Source organism: Nomascus leucogenys, chromosome 9 (assembly GCF_006542625.1).
Source record: "Nomascus leucogenys isolate Asia chromosome 9, Asia_NLE_v1, whole genome shotgun sequence".
Classification (NCBI taxonomy): domain Eukaryota; kingdom Metazoa; phylum Chordata; class Mammalia; order Primates; family Hylobatidae; genus Nomascus; species Nomascus leucogenys.
In genome coordinates this window covers 82,560,834-82,578,223 of record NC_044389.1, presented here as the reverse complement: position 1 = coordinate 82,578,223, position 17,390 = coordinate 82,560,834, and the positions used below count along the sequence as shown (strand labels likewise).

At 39.6% G+C, this 17,390-nt stretch overlaps 1 protein-coding gene across 1 annotated transcript; it reads left to right on the top strand.

The window, feature by feature from the left end:
* The first annotated feature begins 12,143 nt into the window (after window positions 1-12,143).
* On the top strand, window positions 12,144-16,749 carry DDIT4L (DNA damage inducible transcript 4 like). The gene is made up of 3 exons (XM_003257492.2): window positions 12,144-12,309; window positions 12,593-12,732; window positions 14,449-16,749. The coding sequence occupies exons 2-3, from the start codon at window positions 12,642-12,644 to the stop codon at window positions 14,937-14,939; spliced, it is 582 nt and encodes a 193-aa protein (XP_003257540.1). The 5' UTR covers window positions 12,144-12,309; window positions 12,593-12,641; the 3' UTR covers window positions 14,940-16,749.
* Window positions 16,750-17,390: the final 641 nt, after the last annotated feature.

Here is a 17,390-nt window from a genome sequence, read left to right as displayed (position 1 = left end):
CATTTTTTTTGGCTTTGAATACCCTATACATGAAAAGCTACCCATCCTTCTTAAGGCACACTCTCCAAAAGACCAGATGAAATTACTTTCAACTGCTATCAGCCCTGAGAATGTTTCGCTTAACCTCTACTATACCTTCCACTGTCAGACTAAGGTGGCCTAGAAAAAAGAAGGTAGAGAAAACAATATGGGGAAAAGAGAGAAATCAAAAGTATTTTGGCACCAGCATTTTCAGAGCATCCACTGAGTATTATGGAGTGAAAAAGGAGCATGTTTATTTATGGGGAAAATAAGACAAACAATCTAGACACAGTGGCTTTCTCTTTAAATAAATAAATTCATGCTAAACATAAACATTCTAAAATTACTTTCTTACAGTCTGGTGAAATGTGAAGTTGAATAAATTTTAAGTAAGGTAATCACACATTTTCTTACAGGAAGGTGAATTTTGAGTTAGATTTAAAAGGAAACTGGAATTATATGTTTCAAAATAGCTAGAATAGAATAATTATAATGTTCCCACCACAAATAACAGATAAATGTTTCAGGTGGTGGATATCCCAATTACCCTGACCTGATCATTATAAATTGTATACATGCATCGAAATATCACAGTACCCCCACAAAATAGGTACAACTATGTACAACTATGATTTACCAATTAAAAATACAATAAATAAATGAATAATTTTAAAAAGCAAATTAGAGATCTAGTGGATAGATGGAACGGGGAAGAATAGTGTTAAAACAATTATCTTTATAACTGGAAATATGTCTCAATGTTTATAATAAATATTTAAATCTATTAATCTTTATTTAAATAAAATATATCCTATCAATCATATTAATACGGAGTTCCGGTTTCCATTCTGCCAATAAACATCTCTGTGACCTTAATAAAGACTTCCCTCATCCCTGAATCCCTGTGTCTTAACTGTTAAGTAAAACAATTAGATTAGCTTTTATCTTAAAGTCTACTGAAATTGATGAACAAAATTTGCATAGTCTCTGGGACTCTTAGTCCTGAAGACTTATCTGGAATACATGTAAAAGTATTATTTATTTTCCATTATTCTTTATGTTGAAAACTCCCCAAATGCTTAAATTATAATTGCTCAAAAATACCTTGAAGACAAATGGAAAGATAACCACAAAATGAGTTCTAGGTATTTGAGGAGCAGGCATTTACTTAAAGAATGTGAAACAAATGCCCTATAAAGGCCCTCCCCATTTGTTTGTTGAAATGTTTTAATTTTCTACCTTTTTAACTAGGCTGACATTACATTATGCAAGAGAGATAAAAATATAAGCAATCTAATGTGTTAACAGAAATTATAGTGTATCTGATGTGTACTACCCATTGTTTCCTAAAAATAAGAGCATTGAGGGATTGGAGCTAAGCTGGGTGGTTTTGAAAGGGGAATGGAAGTAAATGGGAAAGGATTAGAGCATGAGGCACTGTAAAGGCATGCAAACTTTTCCAACAATGAAGAAGCTGGGACTCCCAGGCTAAGTACATCAGAAAGCCCAAAGATGCTGAGGAAGCCAGGGTGGGAATGAGCGAAAGGCGCTGTGAAGAAAAACCAACTCAAACTGCATTTTTCCTTTGCTCTCACACCACAACATCCACAATCAACACGGAAAATTTCCATGACCAAACATGTGTGAGGTCTTCCACACACACCAAACAAGCAATCAGTTATGCAGCGGCTGCCAGCTAGGTGCCCTCTAATTCAATTCCCACATTATCTACCTGGAGACACCATCAGATGCCACAGGTTGAGGGCTCAGTCCCACAAGATCAGCTCCCCCACCCTCTTGCCTTTAGAAACCAGTCTGAAGTCCGGGCCTCTTGAACTTCTGACCAACTGGCTTCAAGTTGGGGCTCCTAAGGCTCCCTCCTTGATCTTGATTAATTTGCCAGAGCAGCTCACAGAACTCAAACACTTACATACATTTACTGGTTTGCAATAAAGGATTTTTCAAAGGAAACCAATGAAGAGATGCGTGGGACAAGGTATGGGGAAAGGGGCGTGGAGCTTCTATGACCTCCCTGCGTGCAGGCCCTTCCAGGAACCTCCATGCGTTCAACTCTCTGGAGGCTCTCTGATCCCTTCCTTCTGAGTTTTTATGGAGTTTTTATGCCATTGCATAGGCATGATTGATTAAACCATTGGCCATTGGCTGTCTCCAGTAGATAGTTTGGCAACTGAATTGGAGGGCACCTAGCTGATGTCTGCTGTAGAATTCATATGTGGGGGAAAACGCATACACTGGTCACAGAAGTCTTCTGTGTTGATTGTGGTTATTGTGGTGTGAGAGCAGAGGAAAAATGCAGTTTGAGTTGTTTTTACCTCACAGCACTTCAGCTTCTCTGTCCTCCCCAGAAGTCAGGGGCGGGGCTGAAAGTCCCAACGCTCTAATCCATCATTGGTCTTTCTGGTGAACAAATCCCATCCTAAAGCTACCTAAGGGCATCCAGCCATCAGTTAATCATTAACATACACAAACACCATCACTCTGGAGGACCTAAGCATTTTAGAAGTTGCATGCCAGGAAACAAGAGTCAAAAGCCAAATACATATTTTACAATGTCACAGGACCCCAGGTTGCATAGAGAAGAAGTGTAGAGGTTCACCAAAGTAAAGTTCACCTACTTTATGGTTTTACCAAGGGCTCTCCCTGTTTAGATGCAAAATATTTGTTGAAGAATGATGCCATATGCAGAGACTCACAAGGTGTCTTGATCCCAAAGTGAACAAATACTCACCAATAGTGTTGGCAAATTCTGCTGTATCTCATGGACTTCAGCGGACCTGTAAGGAGACCAACTGTGCTGTGTCACATCAAGGCTTTCCTATCGCAAGAGGAGACAAAGTCCCAGGGGACTGATCCACTTTTACCAAGCTGACTTCTAGAAAAACTCAAATTCTCAGACGCTGGAATTCTTCCAGAAATGAAGGAATTTGGTAACTTGGTGGCTGAGTCACCTAGTCCTGTTAGATGGTCAACATTTTTTTTTTAATATTTTAGGTGGCAACTCTAGTGTATGAGAGAATGAATGTGACAGCTCAATTTGTATAAAGCTGCCTTGACTCTCTTGGCTCCTTCATAAACCCTGTAACTAAATGAAAGTCTAACAAATAAAGGGAAGCTATCTTTCTTTTTTCCATATTTACCCTTCCCCCTCACCTCACTCATAATTTTACAGGTTCCTTTATCAACATTTAAGGTGGTTGATCATAAAGTGGAAATGTAGAAGATTTTCTTTAACCCTGAATTAGCAAACCAAAAATTAGAATTTGTTGCATTCCTAGAACTAAGGTCAGGGTTCCCAAGCAGGTACTCAAGCAAACACAAAGACAAAACTTCCATTTCATTTCAGAAAAGCCTCCATAATCCCATGAGTTAATTCCCATAATAGATCATCTCATCTCTCTCTCTCTCTCTCTCTCTCTCTCTCTCTTTCTGTCTCCTGTTGGTTCAGTTTTTCTGGAGAACCCTAATACGTATACTCTTTTTCCTGGCTCTTTGAGTATAATATGATTGGCTAGGGTTAAGAACATAGCCTCCTGTACCCACTAGCTCATTCCTGATTTAATGAGTCCCCCCCAATCCCTCAGAACACCACACTTTTTGTCAATTATCATTTGCATTAATATACTTGAAAAATGTCATTTTCATGCATAAAACACCTCCATACTAAAAATAACTCCCCTTTCTCTCCCACTCAAAAAGAGAATTCTAATATAATGGTTACATATAGGGAAAATTTTGAACTTGAACTTACTTTGTAAATTACATTTAAACATTCACACAATGTAATACCTTATTTTTTATAACAGATTATTTGTGAGGTATACTTACAACAAAAAAGAACAGTCCATTGTGTCCTATCTAACCCAAAGATTATAATAAAATATACTTCAGCAAAAATAACTATAGACAATGAATGCTATTTGTCAGGAAGATATAAATTCCTATAAGGAAGTTTTTCTGATTATTTTACTCAAAGGTATAAAAACTTCTCAACCAAAATCAGTTTCTACTAGAATATAGTCTGTCATGTTTAAGTCATGGCAGTTGAGCCAGGACTATATTCTACACTACATCAAGTAAGATAAAGGAGGTCCAGAAATACTTTAAAGCAGAAATTTAAAGTGTAATTAGGATGGCTAACATTTAAGTGATATTCAAGTTGCTCCTTTATGAGGCTTGCAAGGCCCTTTGGAATCTGACTTCTATATCCTCCCTTTCCAATCTCATTCCTCATCATTTCCCCACTTCCCTCCTCTAACAACCTCCATCCAACCACATTATGCACTTCAGCTATTCTGAACTTCTCTCCTGAAACCAGCCACTCATAGAGCAACACTTTTCAAATCCTGGCTCTACCTGAGTAACCTGAGGCAAGTTTCAAAACTCTCTGTGACCCGGTTTCCTTATCCTCATTTCTAAATTTATAACAGTAACACCCAAGTCACAGGGTCACTGTGAAAATCAAATGAGATTACAACTACTCATATGAAATTCTTATCATAGTACCTCATTTAGTAAGTGCCCCCAAATACTGGTTGTTGTTAACAGTATTGATTCTTCTGTGCATAACATTTATTCCACTCCTCACCTCCTTTCACATACTTAGTTCCTATGCATCTTTCAAACATCAGCTTAAATAGGGAACCTTCCCCAAATAACCGCTTCCTACCTAAGTGAATAGTCCTCCTATTTGTATGACTGTAATCCCTGCTCATCCCATATCAAAGAACTTAACATCACTTGCTGTTACCTCCTGTATGTTTCTCATATTCTCCCACTAAACTGCAAGCTCTGTGAAGACAAGTACTACATTTATTCGGCTCCCCATTTAATCTCCGTCCTCTGTCATAGCACTTCATACATATTACGCCTTCTGTGTTTGTTGAAAGAATGAATGAATGAAACTCAACTGGCAAGGGAAAGTCACTTTGGCTTTAATTTAGATTTTGGGTCTTTTGCTTTATTTTTAATATAGTCATGGTCTCTTCTGTGAAAATAAAAAAATCTAAACAAATTAAATTTAACAGACTTTAATTAAGCAAAGAGCAATGCAGGAATGGAGCAGCCCCTGATCCAGAATAGGTTCAGAGATACTCCAGCACTAGATGGTTGAAGAATATTTGTGTAAAGAAAAAGGAAAACGTGAGGAAATGGAAGTGGAGTACAAAAACAGCTGGATTGGTTACAGCTTGGCATTTGCCTTACTTAAACATCGTTTTAACAGTTTTCTGCCTTGGATTGGCTGAAACTCAGTGATTGGTACAAGGGTAGGTTATAGGCTGTTTACACGTCTAATTAAGTTACAGTTCACTATGTACAGAGAAGCCTTTAGGCTGAACTTAAAATTGTAAAGAGACAGCTGTAGACTCGACTTCATATAACGCTTCTATGGCATATTCAATTAGCTAACCGTAGGCGTCATTTCTCTTCTACCCTCCAAAACTACTGATGGCTGCTGGAAAAGAGAACTTCCAGCAGTTGTTTAACTGGGAACAAGTTGAAAAATTATTTGAAATGGAAGCCACTAGAATGAGTTGTAAACACTTCCTTAATCTTTTTCCTTTGTATGCCTCAGCAGGTAAGGCTGCTTCTGTGCCCCAAAATTGGGACCATATGCTCTGTAGTTTCCTGCTCTGACAAATTGCTATCTGTGTTACCAAAGCATATTTTGTAGATTTTATTTGAAAAAAGAAAGTTAGAAAATACTCAAAGTATTGTATAACATGAATTCTTCATTTAAATTTATCATATTTGATCTTTGAAAGCTAAATAACTAAAATCTCATTTCTACTAAATTATTCTATTTTTTTCATACTAAGGCTAAATGTGAGATCTAACATTTCACAAAATTTTGTGTTTTTTTCAAAACACATGACAAAATATAAAAGCATTTTTATCAGGATTAAAGTAATTTATGGAAATTCTTGCTCTACATTATAATTCACTATGTAAGCAGTGATCTAGTTCTATTTCAATATTATGTTTTTTAGTACCCATTAAGACTGTGTGTTAAGTGCTTTCCTTGGCACTACAGTAGTTACACACATACATAGTAAGCAATTATGGGTATAATACCTCTGTAATAATAAATAATGACATTTGTTAAACTCTAGAGATTCATTTATCCATTCAGCCAATAATTATAAAGTATCAGACGCTGTGCAAAGAATGAGCATATCATGGTGAACAACAGAGAAATGGGCCTGGACTCTTGGAACAAGATGAAAACATTACAGAAATAAGCCTAAATTATATGTATATACTTATAATTATAAGTTATAATAAAACGTACAAAGAAAAAAGACACTAAAAGATGGAATCTAATTTAGATTGGAATGTTAGGAAAATCTTTCCAAGGACATGGTATTTAAAATTAAACTGAAAAGCATGAACACCAATTCTACGTAAACTCTCCCAGGAAATACAAGAGGAAGAAAGACTGTATAAAAATAATTCAATAAGGCCAGCATGGTACTGACACCCAAGCCAGACAAAGATACTACAAGAAAAGAAGAAAGGAGAGAAAACTCCCAATTATATTCCTCATGAAACAGGAGGAATATTACTGAAATCGAAGTGAAAGTCCTCAACAAAATATGAGCAAGTGGATTCAAGAATAAAAAGAAGATAACATACCGTGATTAAATATGTCAGGAAATGTAAATCTGGTTGAACATTTTTAAATCAATAGATATAATTCACCATATCAATAAATTAAAGTAGAAAACCATATAATCGTCTCACAAGATGCAGAGAAAATATTTGACAAAGTTTAACATCCACTCACGATAAAACCTCTCAGCAAAGAGGGATTGTGGAGAACTTCCTCAACTTGAAAGTGAGCATCTCAAAAATACTTCCAGCTAACTTCATAGTCAGTGAGGAAGGACTGAATGCTTTCCCTCTCAGAATGTGAACAAGGCAAGAATGTCCTCTCTTACTACTCATATTCAACACTGTACTTGAGGTCCTTGTCAGTGCAGTAAAAGGAAAAAAAATAAAATAAAGGCATCCAGATTGGAATGAATGGGATAAAACTAAAACTGTCCTTATTTTTATTTATTTATTTATTTATTTAGAGACAGAGTCTCGCTCTGTCACCCAGGCTGAAGTGCAGTGGCGCGATCTCGGCTCACTGTAGGCTCCACCCCCACCCCTGTCCCCTCCGTCCCCCTACCCCTGTTCACGCCATTCTCCTGCCTCAGCCTCCCGAGTAGCTGGGATTACAGGCACCCGCCACCTCCCCTGGCTAACTTTTTGTATTTTTAGTAGAGACAGGGTTTCACCGTCTTAGCCAGGATGGTCTCGATCTCCTGACCTCGTGATCCGCCCACCTCGGCCTCCCAAAGTGCTGGGATTACAGGCGTGAGCCACTGCGCCCGGCCAAACTGTCCTTATTTTTAGAGAACGTGATTGCTTGTGGAGAAAATCTCGAAGAACTTACCAAAAACTTAGTAGAACTAATAAGTGATATTAGCAAGAAGGAAAAAAAACAAGGTCAAGTTTATTTTGTACATTGCAGTTCTGCATTTCTAGATAGTATTTCTGTATTTCTATTTTATTTCCATATGCTAGCAATAAACAGTTAGAAATTGTAATTTTAAAATAGCATCAAAAACATAATGCTTAGCTATAAATCTAACAAAATATATGCAGGTTCTGTGCTGAAAACTGTAAACCTCTAATAAAAGAAATCAGAGAAGATCTGAATAGAGAGCTACATCATGTCTATTGTTGGAAAACTCAATAGAATTAAGATGCAAATTTCCCCTAAGGTAATCTGGATGCAAAGCAATTCCATTCAAATCCAAGTAGACATTTTCTTTTGAAATCCACAAGCTGATTCTAAATATATATGAAAATCCATAAGAATAAAAAAGTCAAAATACTTCTGAAAGAGAAAAAATTTAGAAGACTCAACACTATCTGATTTCAGGATGTATTATAACGGTATAATACTGGTGAAAAGACAGACATGTAGATTCACGGTATAGAATAAATACTAGAAATAGAGTAACTATACATGAGCAATTGATTTTTCACAAAAATGCAAAGGCAATTCGATAGAAAAAGCATTGGTTTTTAACAAACGGTGCTGGAACAACTGGAAATCTATATGTAAAAAAAAGTTTGAATTCAGACCTTGTATCATATGCAAAAAGTAACTAAAATAGATCATACTCATAAATGTAAAACTATAAAACACATAGAAGAAAATCTACAACAAAAATCTTTGTGACCTTCACTTAGACAAAAATTTCTTGGACATGACACCAAAAATATGCCCCTTAAAATTATAGTAAATTAGACATTACCATAATTTTAAATTTTTCTCCAAAAGATGCTGTCAGAATAAAAACACAAACCACAGACAGAGAAAACATTTGCAAAACACATATCTAATAAAGGGCTTATATCCAGAACACATAAAGACCTCTCAAGCTCAATAATAGGGAAACAAATAATTCCATAAAAATACATAGGCAGGCTGGGCGCGGTGGCTCACGCTTGTAATCCCAGCACTTTGGGAGGCCGAGGCGGGCAGATCACGAGGTCAGGAGATCGAGACCATGGTGAAACCCTGTCTCTACTAAAAATACAAAAAAATTAGCCAGGCGTGGTGGCGGGGCCTGTAGTCCAGCTACTCGGAGAGGCTGAGGCAGGAGAATGGCGTGAACCCGGGAGGCGGAGCTTGCAATGAGCCGAGATTGCGCCACTGCACTCCAGCCTGGGTGACAGAGTGAGACTCCGCCTCAAAAAAAAAAAAAATACATAGGCAACAGATTTGAGTATATAGTTCACCAAAGAAGATATAAGGGTGGCAAATAAGCTTATAAAAAGATGTTGAACAACAGGGGTTGTAGGAGAAATTAAAATTAAAGCCACAATGAGCTACTGTTACATTCTATTAAAAGGGCCTAAATTAAAAAAAAAAAAATTAAAAGATGACAGCATGAAGTTCTGGCCAGGATATGAAGCACCTGGAACACTCATACATTGCTGGTGGAAGACAAAATGGAACAGCCATTTTGAAAATCATTTTAGCAGTTTCTTATGAAATTATTAGTATTATTTTGAGATAAGGTCTTGCTCTGTCTCACAGGCTGGAGTACAGTGGCGCCATCACAGCTCATCGCAGCCTTGACCTCCTGGGCTCGAGCTTCTTCCTTCCTCAGCCTCTGGAGTAGCTGGGACTACAGGCACATGCCACCACACCTAGCTAAGTTTCTTATAAAATTAAACACACTTTACCATAAGACTCAGCATTTCACTGTTAGGTATTTATCCCGGAGAAATGAACATGTTATGTTCATATACAAACCTTTAAGCAAATGTATACATAATGAGATTATCTTTAATATCAAAAACTGGAAACAACTGAAATGTCTTTCAACCGGTAAATGGATAAACAAATTGTGGCATAGCTGTGCAATGAAACTGTACTCAGAAATTAAAAACAAAACAAAACAAAACAAAACAAAAAAGAAACTACCAATACCCGCAACAATCTGGATGAATTTCAAATGTTATCACTCTTAGTGAAAGAAACCAGACTGAAAAATCTATATACTTGTTTAATGATATTTGTATGTCACTATGGAAGAGATCATTATTTGCCAAGGACTGGGAATAGTAATAAAAAAGCAAGCATGCTTACGTTAAAGGCTTTGCCTATGATTTAGATAGTTTCTCATAATACACTGGTGTATGAAAGGAAATCAAATTATTTAACTGACTAGATTTTCTATTCATACACAACTATTTCCAGTAAGCACTCCTACAAACTGTTTATATAATATTAGTTAGAGGATATAATGAAAGAGCAATAAAACAAACTTCTTTATCACTGCACTTAATAAACACCTGAAGTTCCCCAATGTGAACTTTCAGTTATAAATAATTGACTGTATCCACATTTTTCTGAAATCTGATAGACTATGTCACCTTGCACTCAGCCTATAATGGCACTTAGTTTTTCCTAATTCTTCCCTATGCTTCAAATTTTTAAAAAATCCGTTCTGTTTAACCTTGTGAAGATGCAAACTGGTGATAGAATGGATTTTCTACACTTTTAAGTAGATAAAAAAGGACATTCTTAATTATTCCTGGTACATGTTTTACCTCAATCATTCCTTATGCCCTATAAGTCCTGAGAGCAAGGCCCATTCAGCCAAGAAGATATTATTTGAAGTCTTTTGTACATAAGTAAATTGTTTTCTGAAGTCAAATCCCAAAGGGCTTTGCAAAATTTCAGTTAGTCAGGTGAGCCAAGAGCAACTACTACTTTCTATAAGTTCCAATAATCTTTCTGGCCCTATGGGGGCATTTAGTTTATGAGTTATGCCTAAATACCCTAAGGAAATTGAAATGAGTAATTTCTTTATTTCACTAGTATTGGTTCAGACCACTCATTTTATTAATTCTAATAATTCTCCTTGGAGGCAGGTTAAGTGGCAGCCTCATTAGTAATGCTGCCCAGACAAGGACAAGAGGCTCTGTGGCCTGCCCAGGGACTGACTGTCAGGCAGCTGGCATCCAACACCTGACCATGGGCCCATGCATTGGTCCTGAACACGCTAGCCACTGAAACCGCTTTTTAATTGGCTTAAATGGGCTTGTTTATTTTCCACTTTTCTGTTTATTGAAGTAGAAGTGGAAACTGGCCTTCAAAGACCAGCCTATCAGCATCTCCTTCCTTGGCTCGCCTGACCTTCAGGCAGTGCAGCTGCCTGAACTGAGTTAAAAATGGACTGTCAAGCTGGCTTTAATTTCTGCTGCTCTGCGTCCGAATGTCCTCCCACTGATCTGTTTATCACACCCTCTATACCCCTTATGTTGTTGTTTTTCTAAGAGTTTTATGCCAGGACAGCTGAAACTGCCTTTCAAGGTTCTAACCTGCAAATCCTTCTACACATAATCCTAGAGGACCTGGGAGCCAACACTAGGATCTCTACTGTATGAACAACCTTCTCCTTCCAGGCATCCCCTAACCCACCCCAAGCTGACTCTCCGAACAGATCATCTCCTACTGGCACACCAAAGCGAGAAAACCGTGGCTTAATAACTTTGGAAGAAAAAAATCAGGTTTGGCATCTTGCTCATGGGTTGTGAGGGCATGTTGCCTCTTTCCAGGGCTCCTCTGCCCCTCTGTGTGTTCCTGTGCAGGACCACACGGAGCCCTCACAGGGATTATCTGCTGATCCCCAGCAGAATATAAAACTCTTTATCTTCAGTCTCTGAAACCTCTTCAAAACATCCCAAACCAAAGATCTTCCCAACAGGGCTCGCCAGAAACTTCTGCCTCCGGAAATGACAGTTGTTCTCAATGATGCACGGATAGAGGAGTACCTTATATCCTACTAATGGTGTTGTGTGTTTCTTGGCAAACTCCCGCTCAATTCAAGCTCCCTGCGCTCTGGGGCAAGGTCTAATTAGAAGAGTGCCAGGCTCACCCTTCCTGCGGAGAAAACGCATTAGCCACAGATGTAAGTGCACAAATGATGCCAGGGAGCCACGGAGTGCATGGGGTCATTAAGGCCCTTCTTAAAATGCTGGCGAGCCTTCGATGCGGGAAAGGAAAACTAGATCTGACCATGTGCAGCAGAGGAGGATACAGAAACCCTGGGAGGCAGAGTAGAGTTGACTGGGTTAGAGGCCAGAAATAAGTGCATAAATGATGCTCAGTGGACGTTGCAACAGATTTAAACCAAGTGTTCAGGATGACACAGCAAAGCCTCAGGACAAGGAAATACACAGATCGCTTAAAGCTTCCCGCTGCCGGGAACAGCCTGAGTGTGAAAGCGCGGACGCTCGGGGAGGGGTCGCACTGAAGAATCAGGTTCAGGCTTTGACGAGTCGTGCACCCGGAATTGCGGTCACAGTGGCCTGAGTTCTACCCTGGAAGCAACAGGTGTCCGCCCTACCACAGGCTTATCCTCAACTCCCTGCGGCTAGGCTCGGGCTCCCTGGAAGTGTAGGGGTTGAAAGGGGACCAGACTCGGGAGGGGAGGGGCGGGGCGCCGGCCGGGGAGGGGCGGTGCAGGTGGGCGGGCCTGGGCAGGGTGGGACTGGACCTATAAAGTTCTTGCTGCCCCGGAGGCTATGCTACTGAGAGGAGCCGGCGCAGGGTGGTCGGGGACGGGTGAGCAGGGTGCCGCTGGCTGCTGGGGTCTGCAGGTCATCGAGTCCCCGGGAGAGGAGACTCCTAAGAAGGCACCTGCCTGTGTTTACCCAGCAGCGAGCGCGTCGGCCCCCGGGAACTCCCGGCAGGTGAGCGAAGCTGCGGCCTTGGTGGGGGCAGCGGGGCCGGGGGGCGCACCGCGGGGCAGGTCGCTTCCAAGTTTTGCGAACTGTTGGGTTAGTTTCAGGTTGCGGCTGTAGTTGGCGGCTCCGCTCCCAGGGCTTTGTCAAATTGAGTTGCAGAGGCCGGTTCCTCCCCTTTGGTAAAGGAGTTCCTCCGCTAGTTCGCTCCCGCGATGCCGGGCATTTTAGGAGCCTCTGCACGACTCGCCTGCTTTTGCAAATCCGTCTCTTCTCGCTTCATTTTTTCCAGCGCTCAGGAAAGGCCCTTGCGCCTCGCGAGGGAAACAGAGCCGTTGACCATGGTTGCAACTGGCAGTTTGAGCAGCAAGAACCCGGCCAGCATTTCAGAATTGCTGGACTGTGGCTATCATCCAGAGAGCCTGCTAAGTGGTGAGTGTCCCCGCTGCCCACCCTTCTCCCCTCCCAAGGTCGGTGCCTCTCGATCTATTGGGTGGGCGGGCTTTCGACTTCCTCCCCTACTTCTACGTAGGGAGTGCCACAAAATCCATCTGAGGAGACTCCTTTCCAAATTTTCTAACATCTTCTCTCCGTGATAGAAACAAAAGTAGCAAAAGTAGAATACCCGAGGGCTGCAACTTTCTAGTCTGGTGCCAGTAGGCCCTTTGGGATTAAGTTCCTTATCTTACATGATTGTGAAGAACAGTTATGTGTGTTGTAGCAAATGTATTTACCCTGTAATCAATTATCGCCCCTCCCCCTGAATTCCGACGCACGCGTTTGCAAGGTATTCCTCACTCTCCCCTGACTCCAGGGAACTACTGATCTGATTTTTATCATTCCAAGTTAGTTTTGCCTTTAGGTAAGTGGAACCATACAGTAGGTATTCTTTTGTGTCTGGTTTCTTTCCCGCAGCCTAATGTTTTTAAGATTCTCTTATGTTGTTGCTTAAATCAGTGTGTTCATGTTTATTACTGAGTAGGATTTTCAGTCGTGGATATACCCATTATTCCATTTTTAATGTGAGAAGGAAACTGTTGAACAGCAGCGGTGCTTGACTTGCTGTCATTCGCAATTTTAACAGCAGTTTCTAAGTGACGACACTGCTCTGCCACTATAAAGAGCTGTAAGAGCACAGATAAACTGCTTAAGCTCTTCGTGTTTTTCTCCTTTCAAGGTGAAGTGGTTGATGACCTAATTTATAGGCCAGAACTCCAAAATTACATGAAGTGGAGAGGAAAAGCCAGTAGCAGATGAAGGTGGAGTAGGCTTAGGGAGAGGAGCTGGGAGGGCATCTGCCTGCACCTTGTTCATTTGACTCCGTGTGGTGTGGCATCCTGCCAAGGGGTAGGATTAATTTGAGGTGTAGGTGACCAAATGCAGAGCTATCTCTTTTCCTTTGAGCCAATCTAATTTTATTTCCCTAGGACTATTTTGTTTTGCTTGGCTAAGAAAAACCACCCAGCCGGTTATAAATATCCTCATGAACCTCAAAGGTCTTCTCTGCGCAATTTTTAATTAAAGAGGTTAAAGCTAAAATTGGGACCTACAGGCCACTCCAGTAAAGACTTAAAGAAAGACACAAATTTGATAGATCTTCAATATAACTCTTCAAGTTCATGGACTTTAAGCATAATAGTAAAAATTATTTATTTATTTTACAATACATGTATTCCTAGAGTTAGAAAGTAACAACCCCTTAGTCCAAAAAACAAAGTTATAACTTTTTATTCCAGAAGTAATGCGTGTTTTCTGTAAAACAAAATTAGAAAACCCCCATAAGCAAGTAGCAGGAAAGAAAAGAAAATCAGCAATAATCTGGGATAATCACAAGTAGATTTTTGATGCATAGTCTTTACGATTGTGTTTTGTGTACACATAAATTTAAAGAAAAGTGGTTATAGCCTATCCACTCGATTTATCTCAACCATTATTTCATACATGAACTTTCATTCATGAGAGCTTAAATTATTTGCTATATTACCTAGCTAGTTAACAGCTAATTGAGGTCAGCCGACTCTGAAACAAATACAAGAAAAAGGCAGACATGGTAGATAGAGATAACTGATGTTGATATCTTGGTGTTTTTTTCTACTCTTAATTTTTTTTTTTTTCTGTATCTAAAAAGAAAACTCCCATTTCTTACAGATTTTGACTACTGGGATTATGTTGTTCCTGAACCCAACCTCAACGAGGTAATATTTGAGGAATCAACTTGCCAGAATTTGGTTAAAATGCTGGAGAACTGTCTGTCCAAATCAAAGCAAACTAAACTTGGTTGCTCAAAGGTCCTTGTCCCTGAGAAACTGACCCAGAGAATTGCTCAAGATGTCCTGCGGCTTTCCTCGACGGAGCCCTGTGGCTTGCGAGGTTGTGTGATGCACGTGAACTTGGAAATTGAAAATGTATGTAAAAAGCTGGATAGGATTGTGTGTGATTCTAGCGTGGTGCCTACTTTTGAGCTTACACTTGTGTTTAAGCAGGAGAACTGCTCATGGACTAGCTTCAGGGACTTTTTCTTTAGTAGAGGTCGCTTCTCCTCTGGTTTCAGGAGAACTCTGATCCTAAGCTCAGGATTTCGACTTGTTAAGAAAAAACTTTACTCACTGATTGGAACAACAGTGATTGAAGGGTCCTAAAAAGGGAAAATATATAAAGGTTATTTCATGATTGGGTAGTAAAACTATTCAGCTAGTCAGCTAAAGTCATTTGTAGTTTGCCCCACCTGCCCTCAATAAGAAACCCCAAATGTAGTCCATTTTCTTTCTGTGTTTCACATTCATAGCAACTGCAGCTAACAGGCTGATTTTCTGGCCTTCGGAGAAGTGATTCAAAATAGTGTACATTTTCTGCATAGATCCCATTTTTGTACAGAATTGAATGGGATGAATAGGTAAGCAAAAGTAGAAGCCCATTTGAGTTTTACATTTGATTCCACAATTTTGTTTCAGGTAGGCTTGGTAATAGACTATATAAACCAGATTTGCCTAGTTTGATTTTCATATGGCTTTTTTTCTGTAAGTTTTCAGAGTGATTCTTTAAATCACAGAATCTTACTAAATGATACTTAGCCTATCAAAACTTCCAGAAGCCCACACCACCAGTTCCTGACTCAAATTTGAAGGGTTCTTAGACAGGAGGGTAGGATTAAGCAGGTGAGTTTAATTAAAGCTTAACCCTAGGTAAGAGTGAATGAGAAATATTACGGCAGTAATGGAACTGCTTCACTGTTTCTTGGTGACTTCCTCACTCTAATGTTGAAAAGAGGCAACAAAAGCTTGTGCTGCCATTTCAGTAACCATGGTGTTGTTTTAGATGCCTTTATAAGCTCAGTTTCCCTTGTTCTTAAGTGTTGAATATTGTCTTTAAACTAGAAAAATGCAAAATATTGAACTGATATTTTTGTGTGTAGTTGATTACTCTTCCATTGAGTGAATGATGAATACCTGTGAGGATAGGAAATTAGTTCTGAGACCTAGTCCCTCTCTGATTCACTTAGTAATCTATCCTCTTTTCAGTATTACATGTGCTTAATCTCAGATGAACCATTTCACTATGGCAGTGTTATCTCATCTCTGGGCTTTTCTGGGAATTGAACTATCTCTCCTTAACCCCAATTGTCAAGGGCAGTAGCAGTATACTACCACTTTGAATTATTGAAACGGGTCAATTTACAAAGTCTGCATTGGCTATGGAGATATGGTTTATAGTACAGCCTAGAGGATGAAACTCACAGTCCAGATAACCATGCATGCACCCAGATTTTTTCCACCTTGGATACCTGTCACTAGGGAATAATAAAGGCCTTATTTTTTGTCTTATTCCAACTAAGTAGATCATTATCTCTTTCCTTTTTTATGTTAATGAGAGAATTTAGCCTCCACTCAACAATGTTCAATTCAGCAAGGCTTTCATATCCTTGCTGTGGGTCATGGATAAGGAGCTTATTCAGGTTTCCTGCCCTAGCTATTAGCTCCACTTCACATGCTGGAGACTGGTGTAGGGACAGATGTATTCATCCTGGTGTTACTGAAAAACAGGTGTGATCCTGTTACTGATACTATAAGTGACCTAAAATGTCACTGTTCAAATTAGCAAGTGTTCTAACAAACTAAACTTTTCAAATGCTTGGAAAGATACTACAAAGCCAATCTTTTTAGAATTGGGCCAAGATAAATCAACGTTGTTTTGTGTGTCTGTTGTTAGGCTCCAAAGGTTCACTATGTTTCTGCCGCTGTCCTGCTGGAGTTGTCACCACTGACTGGGCAAGGCTTCTCAGGCATGGATGTAGAACTGTTGTCCTTTTTCCACTAACAGTTACCTTTGACTCTCTTGCCTGTTAATGCTTACAAAATGGTGATGGCTTATGGAAGGCTGTTAAATTAATATTCCTGTTAAAGGAAATTAAAGTTTGTCTATTTTTGACAATAAAGCATTATATATTTTTAATTCTCTTGTCCTCTTTTTTTTTCTTTCCCCTACTTGATGCAGTGGTCATAGGATCAGGGCTGCAATTACAGGGGCTGTAAGTAGGGATGGCTCATTATAAACCTTATATCAGAATTCCTTATGGGCCTGATAGAAGTGGGTTGTGCCTTCATCTCATTTGGCAAAATTGGGGTTAACAGTGAATGCAGCTATTTTGCCTGGTAGTAAAAACAGCCCACCAACTCTGGACCTGTGTATCCTAACCCTATCTGAATATGAGTGGGCTGAAAGGGAGCACCTGCTAGACTGGCATTGCTGCCTTCCGCCTAGACAGACGGTGTGCAAATGGAGGCAAACCTTTGCTTCCAAAGGTGGAAGATTTGGGGTATAAATGAAGAGAAGGAAGAATAGTCGCTGAGGTTAAAGGAATTAATAAATGGGTTATATAAGGAGGGAAATCCAATATTATCACTTCAAAAGAGGATCAGAGCAAGTGATGATGATGTCTTCCAGCTCAATTATAACAGATGCCTGAAAAGGTGAAGCTGTGTTTGCGGAGACTACTTTTGAAATCAGACAAGATCGAATGGAAGCCTACAAACTTGAGTGACCTCATTCTGGGAGACATATTTATACTATACGATGGACTTGATTAATTATAA